The following is a 10,372-nucleotide window of genomic DNA, read 5'->3' on the forward strand; positions in this document are numbered from 1 at the left end:
TACGCGACCCTATCTCATCTCGTCAGACCTTAATATCAAGTTTACTATCTTCTAAGATGTATCGCTGTTTGGTTAGGTAGATAGGTACCTGTCCACCAAGATAAAAAACAAACTCCGTAGCCTATAGTCCGCAAGCGAACTATACCGACCGAGCTTGTCATCGAAGTTAACGCCAAATTTTGCTGATAGATGTTGTCACGTGGTCAGCGCAACGGATCCCCACGACCGTTAATCTCGGTTTTATAGACCGCAGCCGCTATTTCCTTGAAATAGCTTCTCACTTATCCTCACGAGGTTGAGTGGACCCCGTTCCAGACCCACGACTTCTCAGAAAATCTGGTAGTGCCGGAAATCGAACTCGGGACCTCTGGATCTGTAGCCAGGAACTCTGACCACTAGGAAGAGAGTAATGTTGGCACTCACAGATGTGGGAACCTCAAACTTCACTTCACCTTAAACAGGCTCAACTCTAACCTTCTACAAGCTTTCAAGAAGCAATCATTGCTGTAATTGTGGCACGCCCATTTCAGTATTGGAAGACGCTCTGCGTTTTTTTGCCCTCCGTACATGTCCGTGGGTTTAGTATGATTCTCAGAAATAGCGAAGAGCAATCGATTCATCTTTGTAATTGTGACATGGTGTGATATCTGTCAGTTGTGGCAGATATTTTATAAACATGGTGCTCTAGAATATTAAACACTAACTACTACATANAATATTGTGTCAGTACTACTCAACGATTCGATTATTGACATTGGTAGGGATTATTGTAGTCACAGTGTCCATACCGGCTCTGAGGTTCGCCCAACCTCGTATCCAGGGGCTCCCTTCCCAGGGCTTAAGTAGCCAGATTAAGATTAAGAGCAGCTGGAGTTTCACCTCCATTCTCTCATATTTCTTTGAGGCGCGTTGGTTAACTGAGGGCAGGAGTAACTTTAATTCCACTTCTATTGCTGCTACTGCTACTACTACTACTACCACTACTACTACTAATACTACTAAAAAGTAAAGGTATCCCTGTAGCAGACCGTGGAGTCCCATAGGGTAGTGAGATGTTGAGGCTCCCACATTATCTAGACAATCGGCTCAAAAGATGGCGGTAAGGTTGTCAGCCTTACGCGCCGGCCGCCCTTTACCCCCAGGAAGATTCCTAGAACTCATTTCTATTAGAGGCTGAGTCGACCCCAGGGAGATGGTGCGGCAGGAAGGATTAGGCCAATTGAAAAAATCCACCTCATCGGGACTTGAACCAGCGACCTTCCGGCTTGTAGCATAGTGACTCAACCAACTACGCTACTGCGTGCCCCCACTACTACTAATAATATTGTTAGAATAATTCCCCAAATAATGACAACTGTTACCCCTTCCACCGACAGATTTACGCAGACTGGTGGCAGAGCCTGTGTATGACGTACTGTGCTGACGTGTGCACACATTTCCGCGGTCTGCGCGCTTGAGCTCTGCCCTGCTCTGCCATACCAAAGAGAAGTATAAACTCAGGGCTTCCTTGCTTAGTGCAGGTATTGTGATATTATGATTTCGTTGCGAAGAGGAAAACAGCGGCGCATGCGCACAGCGTCCTGACCTTGTGAGAGACCTGAACTCGGCCGGTGACTGCAGTGTGTACATACGCGGCGGCATCGGGAGTAGTTCGGAATTTATGGCGTCAAATGACGTTATAATAAATAGTTGGGAAACCTGTGGAAGGAAATAACCTGTGTACTGATTTGAATGACCCCGCATTTTCATGTAGGGGCTGAAGAAAATTGCGGAAAACAGCCTGATAGCCGATCTCGTGACTGATGTCTGAACCAGAGATACTCTGCATACCAATCTGGAGTGATACCTAATCTTCGATATGACGGTGTGTATGTATGTATGCATATATGTATGAATGTGTGTATATATTTATTTATTTGTGTGTGTATGTATTGCTTGCATGCATATAGGCTGTGTAGGACTGTGTGTACATATCCTGCAGTTACGCGCGGTAAAGCTTAGGAAAACACTTCCGGTTTGATGTTCACAGCCCAGTAAAATCTCACATTTTTGGTATAGTTCTTGATATTAAAGTACTGGTGCCTTGGTATATGGGGTTGGAATGAGACATTCCTTCACGTACAAGGAAAGTTGCGTCTTCGCGAACAACGTCAAATGAGGAACCCGCAGTTGCGAACAAGAAGAACGGAAATGAACAAAGATTAATGTAAAATTCCATGTTTAGAGCTCGTAGTCTGTCTTGTTAACGAATCTGGAAAGTTTCAAGTAAGAAAAAGTTCTTGTGAATTCTTGGCGTTGCAACTGAGAAATGAAACATGCATTATAATGAGATGCTAAGAAGTTATTTCAATATCAGTAACAGAAAATTTAATCAAGTTCGCCGCTCTTCTTGTTATTAAAGTGCTCGAAGGCTTCTTTCAGGCTGTACTGCAATGGCTTCGCTACACAATCTCGAGGAGAACAACCAATTATTTATTTACAAGCCCCCTCCACTTCTGCTGTCTCTTGAAAGATATAAAAGTTATCAGCAACAAAATCATCTGCGTGAGGCAATGGACGGAATTACCACATGTAGCTATCTGGTTAGCAACGTCACTGTCTGCTTCCCATTACCATCCATCTGTTGCATTTGCTCATGTTCTTTCTGTGTCACTGCATCAGAGTTTCTTTCATCCTCTGAATTCTCCGGTTTCCCCTTTCGTACCTTCTTGATGGTGTCCATTCGACCCCGTGTTTGGTCTGTCTGCTCTCAGCCGTTCTTTGGATGTATGCCTACCCCGTTCATGATTGTGTTTTATGTCGTCCAAATTAACATTATGTAATTATAATTTTTATATAGACCGCCTCTGTGGTCTAGTGGTCAAAGTTCATGGCTACAGATCCAGAGGTTCGGGTTCGATCCCCTGCGCTACCAGATTTTCTGAGAAGTAGTGGGTCTGGAACAGGGTCCACTCAGCCTCGTGAGGATAATTGAGGAGCTATTTTAAGGAAATAACGGCTCCGGTCTAGAAACCGAAATTAACGGCCCTGGGGATCCGTTGCGCTGACCACGCGACACACTCTGTCCTCTGAAGTTGGCACTAACTTCGCGAACAAGCGGCGGTCGCTCGGTCGGTATAGTTCGCTTGCGGACTAAAACCACGAAGATTTTGTTTTTATGTTTTTTATAAATACTGTTATTTGGAATTTTGTCTTTCATTTCCACTTCGCTGATTACAAAAATCCCATTTACACTGCCAACAATTCTTATTTGCATTTTTTTAAAATCTTTCTTCTGAACCGTATAATAAGCATACAGCATTTAAAAGAGTAAAGTAAATATTTTGTTCAATTTTCATTGTAAACCTTTTGTCCCATAATGCACCATTCATGCCTGTGGTATAGTTTACCACCTACACGAATGTTAGGATGATTTGTGAATAATTAAATAGGTTTAGGAAGGAACCAGGCATCGGAAATAGGCTGAGGAAAATCGTAAAAGCCACAACCAGGACAACGATGTCCTGGTCGAGATTTGAACCGAGCACCTCCCGGATACAAACCTGGAGCGTCGTCGCCGTCGAGACTGCATATCGCCCAGAACTCTTTCTGCTCTGAATTTCAAATTTCTGCCTTCCGTCCCATTAACTTTTAAGACGTGGCTCCACGTAATGCGTTGTTTATGCAAATGGAAATATGCACCGTGCCCCAGAAAGTAGCAATCCTGACAGTACCTGAGATCTCACTGAGTATCATCGCCAAATATTTGTGTTTTCCTCAGCCTTCTATGGCGTCGTTTGCCTCTAGGCTAGATTTTGTATGGTTATCTGGATGCAATGACACAATGCCAGACCCTATGCTTCTTGTAATGCGCATGTCATATATTGTAACTGCTCGTCGTCGTGAAGGCTAGTAGATGCTTCTCGTCTGCAGAATGTTTTGTTACAGTCCTAAGAAATTGTTGTTATTTAAAACTGTATATTATCTTCTCTAAACAAAATGAGTGGTATCTTAGGTTGTGTTATGTTTTAGCGTCCTGTTGTACTGATTTAAGTCCATGATATATTTCAACCGTCTTCCAGTGCATACACTCATCTATCTCACTCCTCTCTCTCGCACTACATGTTTCGGCACAAAAGTGCCATCTTCAGGTGCTTATTCGATTTACGTTAAACTAGTTCACTGCATGCCTTGCCGTCTTCATATTAAAATAACTAAAATATATATTTATCTTATATATTGATAAATATTAAATGTTAAAAATATTAAAATTGTTNTACATACATTAATGCAGGTTTAACATTGTCCCCTAATGCCCAACTTTTTCGGCTCATAGGTCTCAGCAGAACGTGCAACAGTAAGTCCCTCAAATAGCATTAACTGATTAGTTTGATTTTTGTGACGCAGAAGCTGAATTTTAATCAGTATTTCGACGAATTTCAGGCTGGAGACATTGAAATTAATAAATGTCGTTGGACCGAAACAATTGGACGTGTTTACTATTCTCAAATTGCGAAATAAAATATTCGCTTTAAATCTACATGCTGCGTTAGTATTCATTTTCATCGCAGTTTCTTGCAATATTTCAGTTTTTGGGGGGGGATGAGGATTGATAAGAATATTAGATTTCCCTCTGTCGCCATTTTGTCGATTAATAATATCTTCAGAAGCACATGGCAAAGTCATGCAAATTCCTTGTTTCTTGTCTCATATTAGCACTCAGTTATCCACTCCAGAAACCCGTGGAGCCGCCATGGTGGTGAGATTAGTCAAGTGTAAGGACAGCAAGAAGCGCTGGATTATTGTCATGAACGCCCGTTGACAATTAAATACCCTTTCCGTCTTTTGTAATAGAAAGGATGCAGATGACGTGGCATCCTTTTTAATTTATGGTAAATTGTTCAGAGTGGAGGGTCTCAGCACATCCTACAAGTTGCGGCGAATTGTACTTCACGCAGACCGAAGAAACGAAGGAGGGGCTGAGTGCGAAAGTAGCAGATGTAAACGAGGACACTCACATAGTAATTATAACTACTTTATGGTTATGGAGAGATACTGTGCGCCTCAGTGCAACTGAAACCTTTTGCCTGAGAATCTGATGTCTTATCAAATTGTATTTTTGATTTGATGTTCTTACGTCAGCCATCTTGACGTCTGGCTCTGTTACTGCTCTTCGATCCGGAAGATGGAAGCGATATTACTCCGAAACGTCGTGACATTTTCAAAGGAGACATCGTTGTAACTCATATTTTTGTCGGAGTGAAATATGATGTTTACACGGCGATGAACACTTGCGTACTGGTCTTTCTCTGTATGACGCTGTGTTATCTATTTGGAAGAAACATATTCCCCCAATTTTTTGCTCTGAAGATAGAGCCATCTGGTTGAAATATTATAAATACGTTCTCTAGTCCATGCGTGTAAATGGCTGGATGTTTAATTAAATGCAGTAAGAAGTTAAAACTTGAATGTATAAGGCGTGGGCTTTCTCGGCCCTTGCACCGCGACCACAGTGATCAAACTTAAGTCATAATACAACGATTTGTAGACAGTTACTGTCTTCTCAGTCTGGAATTGATCTATTTTTTTTTATTGCTAGTGGGGTAGGACTAAGTCCCTTGTACTGCGGCCACTTCTGGCCTATTGTACCAGCCACGGATGATAGGTGAGGGTGATTGTGGAGCAATGGTGGAATGAAGATTGGCAGGGGAAACCAAAGTACTCGGAGAAAACCTGCCTCAGCGCCACCTTGTCCACCACAAATCCCACTTGACCAGACCCGGGATCGAACCCGGGCCGCCGCGGTGGGAAGCCAGCGACTATCCGCTTGAGCTATGGTGCGGCCGGAATTCATCTAATTTTATATCTCACAGTGTGTATAACGTCTGCATTGCAAACATTGGTTGGTGTTGAATAGGAAATTTATTGCTCTTTGTTCGTAGAATCATTCGAAACTCATAACAGACTATGTGGATAAAATGCAGTGCTCGTAATGTCCAAGGAAACTCCACATGTAGTTACCATTGTGCCCTAAGTGGTCAGGGAATTGGAGCGCATTGATTCCGTATGTGTGCGCCTGCGTGTGTACAGACTCGTTCCGTTGTCTTTAGAATGCCCCACGCATCGCCTCGCTGTAGTAGCAGAGGCCATTAGACTTCGCTCGCCCCGCGACAAAACCTATCACGCTCTGGGCTCTCAATAGGCCCAGCAACAAAGAATCGACGTGAATGTTAACGGCGAGGAGCCTACCTTAGTAGATTGCTAACAGGAAGTCATAGAAGCTTCGCCACGCTCTTAGAATTATAAATAAAGCCAATGTATTTTTGTTGTGTGGAAATGTTTTTCCGTTGAACTGGAAATTAGTATACAGGATTCACACGTGTGATGCTTTTAATTGATCCGTATTTGCGCGATGGCATGCAATGCTTCATGTATGTACATGTATTTTACTGTAAGCCTGCAATCAAGTTCGGAATACAAACTGTAAATCTGTGTACCGGAAGTGGCCCTGTTTCATCAGTTGGCTTGCTGATTGTGGCATTTGTGTTACGTGATCCAATTTGCCGATAATCTTAACACCACATTATAATACTTAATTCGTATTTCATCTACACTTGTAGTCATAATTTAATTTCGTGAAGGTAAGCGTAAAGTTGGCATGTACTGTCTTCGCTCGCTTGGAAACCGGGATCGTGGGTTCGGATCCCACTCAGGGCATGGATGTTTAGTTTGTGTGTGTGCGTTTTTCTGTGTTTGTGTACAGGTAGAGGCCTTGCGACGAGCTGATCACCCGCCCAAGGAGTCGTACCGAATGTGTAAGATCTAGAAAAACCGAAGTGAACGGAGAAGTTCATGGAGGTAGGCCTAGGCCCACTGGGGCTGTAGTGCCAAGGGAGAAAAAACGTAAAGTTGTTCCTGTGCTTACTATACGTTATGAAGGCGAATGGGGGAGTTGGATGTACAGATCCACATTTTCTTGCCCTCGGCACTAGCTGTAGGTGAGTGGTCAGCGTCACGCCCCTGCCACTTTACCCCCGTGGAAGGAGCCCCCGGTACCCTTTGGATAGGAGGCTGGGTGGACCCCAGAGCCGGTCTGAAGTACGTGGAGAAGAGAAAATTCTTGATCCTACCGGGACTCGAACTCCGACCTCTCCGTCGTCCAGGCCATAGCCTACTACGCTCTTCGTAATAAAGACAAAAATATTTGGATTTCAAATTCAGTTTTTCTGACTTTCCGTAAGCCTACTGGAGCTGTATAAAAGTTACTTTTCTTATATTTGAGAAACGCTCTTGCGTTTAAATTTGTGAATGTTGGAAAATATAGTTCGTACGAAATCTGAGGATCTCAAGGGGTTGAATTTGCAGATTATGGTTTTCAGTGTATGTTGCTATAGGTACCAACATTTGGAGGAACCTGTCTTCCAGATTACACGGAGTCACGAGTGAGAGGACCGCAGTCGTAAGTGCCGCTTCACAAAGGCCAGTTCGTGTATAATTGTCGGTATTTATTGAGAGTGTAGGACAAGCTGGACCGACATCTCCTCTGTGCGCGCCGTGATATAAATTTCCAACTTTTAGTCAGTTCCTTGTATGGTTCTAGTAAGCTGTCCTGTAAGCTGTAAGGTTAAGACCACCATTGAAGTAAGTAAAGTAAAGGTATCCCTATAACAGGCCTTGGAGGCCAATAGGGTTGTGAGATGTTGAGGTTCCCACATTTTCTAGACAATTCGCTCACAGATGGCGGTAAGGTTGTCAGCAGTTTACACCCAAGAATATTCCTGGTACTCATTTCTGTTAGAGGCTGAGTCGAGCCCAAGGCCATAGTGCGGCTGGAAGGATTAGGACCATTGAAGAAAATCAAATGACTTCATCGGGACTCAACCCGCGACCTTCCGGCTTGTAGCATAGTGCCTCAACCAACTACGCTACCGCGTGGCCCCATCATTAAAGACATAAATCTATTGTGGAGCGGGAGAGAGGGTTAAGTCAGAACGCAATTTTTTAGTAGAAGGGAAAACGTGTATAATGCAGAAAAAGACGAAGGATCCTTCCCGGCTTTCAGGCGTCATATCACGATATTTATATTAGTAGAGACTAAAAGTCGTAATATCTCTGAAGTTTCCCTGTCAAATCCTCTGCAGGAAACAGGAAGCAGAACAGGTTCATTTGCATATGTATTGGATGTACTCGAGAGGAGCTGAGATAGCACACTCGGTTAAGCGGGGTTAGATTCCCCGTAGAGGCAAGATAACGTTCAGACCGACTGTGGGGCCCACCCAGCCACAAGGAGTACCGGGTATGTCCCCCTCCCCCAGGGGTAAAAAGACGGGCGTGAAGCTGACAACTCACCACCCACTATCGCAGAGACCAGCATAGGTGGAGCCTCACTCCGCACCCTCACACGTCTCTATGACGTGGTTCTTAATTAATTAAAGTCCAGAGAGAACTTTACCACATTAGATGTACTCAACTCAGTACTTCATTAGTAAGTTCTGTGTCATAGTTTCGTACCTCCGTTTCTAATTGATTATTTTAATGAGTAATTCTTGCAGTTCGCTTACCATGCCCCATTTTGGCTAATTATTTATTTAATTTTGTTACCATTGTACCCAAATCTTTGATTTTCAAGGTGTTCGTTATCTGACAATATCGTAATATGAAGAAAGCAGTCTTCTGGGATTTGGCACCGTGTATATGTGGTGTTAACCGACGTTTCGGAGGAACGTATCGCAGACTGCTTTTACCGGTTCTCACGGTCTCTTCGCTTGCAGATTTCTTATATTTTTTCTTCTACCCTGAAGATGGAGACGATACGTTCCTCCGAAACGTCGGTTAACACCACATATACACGGTGCCAAATCCCAGAAGACTGCTTTCTTCATAGTCACCGCCGTGAAAGCCTCAAGTCTGACAATATCGCAGTAGTTGGTCACGTTATTTGGTGTCATTGCTACAGACAGAGAATGGAAACATTTCGAAAAGAATTTGTAGGGGAAACCGGACAGCCTCGATGGAACGTGTTACAGCACAGCTGTCTGTTCACCGGACTTCGATGTCCGCTTCTTTTTTCGATAAAGCTGTGCTTTGTTCAGGATCCCAGTGTGTCAGGCGTGAGGCCTGTTTGAAGGGGAACTGTCGATGTTGTACCTGAGTCTGAATTTTGAAGCATAAATTGACCGTGATATATCTCCCTAAACTTACTGGCTTCACATGGCCCTACACATATCGTGGAAGGATCCCAGGTGTGTCTTAAAAGTTTTAACATGGATACACTGTATTTAAATACATTAATTTATTGCGCTTTCATTCTGATACATGAATAGCCACCACCACCTAATTTAAAGATGATCTGAAAATATTCTTTTGCATATTAGATATTACCGCAGTTCTGTAATTTTTGCGATGTTCTTAATAAATACACGTGGCTTCATAGTTAGGAGCTCTGACGATATTACGACTGTGACTATGAAGATTACGGTCTTCTGTGATGTGCATTTGGTGGTTTGATACCAAACTACACGGCGTTACGTCTAAGAAGACGGTAACGTAGGAGTAGATATGGGTTTTGGGAGCTAACTGCAGGACATTTCTAACCGAACTAGAAACACAGACATGTTGATGATGACGTAGCTTTGCAGCTTTAGCATTGCAATGTACATACACAGGCTTGATCAGATTAGGAACCAGCGACAGGCTGTTGTAAACACGGTAATAAGCCATATATTTTTTTCCTTGGCACTACAGCCCCAGTGGGCCTAGGCCTACCTCCATGAACTTCTCCGTTCACTTCGGTTTTTCTAGATCTTACACATTCGGTAGGACTCCTTGGGCGGGTGATCAGCTCGTCGCAAGGCCTCTACCTGTACACAAACACAGAAAAATGCACACACACAAACTAAACATCCATGCCCTGAGTGGGATTCGAACCCACGATCCCGGTTTCCAAGCGAGCGAAGACAGTACATGCCTTAGACCGCTCGGCTACCGTGACCGGCAGTGTATAAGAATAATATATAAGAATTCAGTTCGTACCTCACAGGAAACAGATCCGAACCCACGATCCCGGCTTCCGAGCGAGCGAAGACAGTGCATGCCTTAGACCGCTCGGCTACCGTGACCGGCAATAAGCCATGTACCTCCATAAATTTTGGTGAATATCTTGACTAATTTAACTACTCTTTAACTCCTCAAAAACGATTTTGCTACGTGGAATTAATTTATGTTCTCTTTTAAGTCGCAATTACCGGTCACAGTAGCCGAGGGGCTTAAGGCATGTACTGTCTTCACTCGCTCGGAAACCGGGATCGTGGGTTCGAATCCCACTCAGGGCATGGATGTTTAGTTTGTGTGTGGTCGTTTTTCTGTGTTTGTGTACAGGTAGAGGCCTTGCGAC

General features: G+C 43.6%; 1 protein-coding gene across 1 annotated transcript in view; it reads left to right on the plus strand.

Moving 5' to 3' along the window:
* Positions 1 to 1,606: 1,606 nt before the first annotated feature.
* LOC111861506 (MOXD1 homolog 2) overlaps positions 1,607 to 10,372 on the plus strand; it is a 212,684-nt gene continuing 203,918 nt past the window's right edge. The window contains exon 1 of the mRNA XM_023846150.2: positions 1,607 to 1,864. Coding sequence (XP_023701918.1) covers positions 1,859 to 1,864 — 6 coding nt within the window. The 5' untranslated portion in view covers positions 1,607 to 1,858. The remainder of the gene's footprint in view (positions 1,865 to 10,372) is intronic.

Source organism: Cryptotermes secundus, unplaced genomic scaffold, assembly GCF_002891405.2.
Source record: "Cryptotermes secundus unplaced genomic scaffold, Csec_1.0 scaffold909, whole genome shotgun sequence".
Taxonomy (NCBI): Eukaryota; Metazoa; Arthropoda; class Insecta; order Blattodea; family Kalotermitidae; genus Cryptotermes; species Cryptotermes secundus.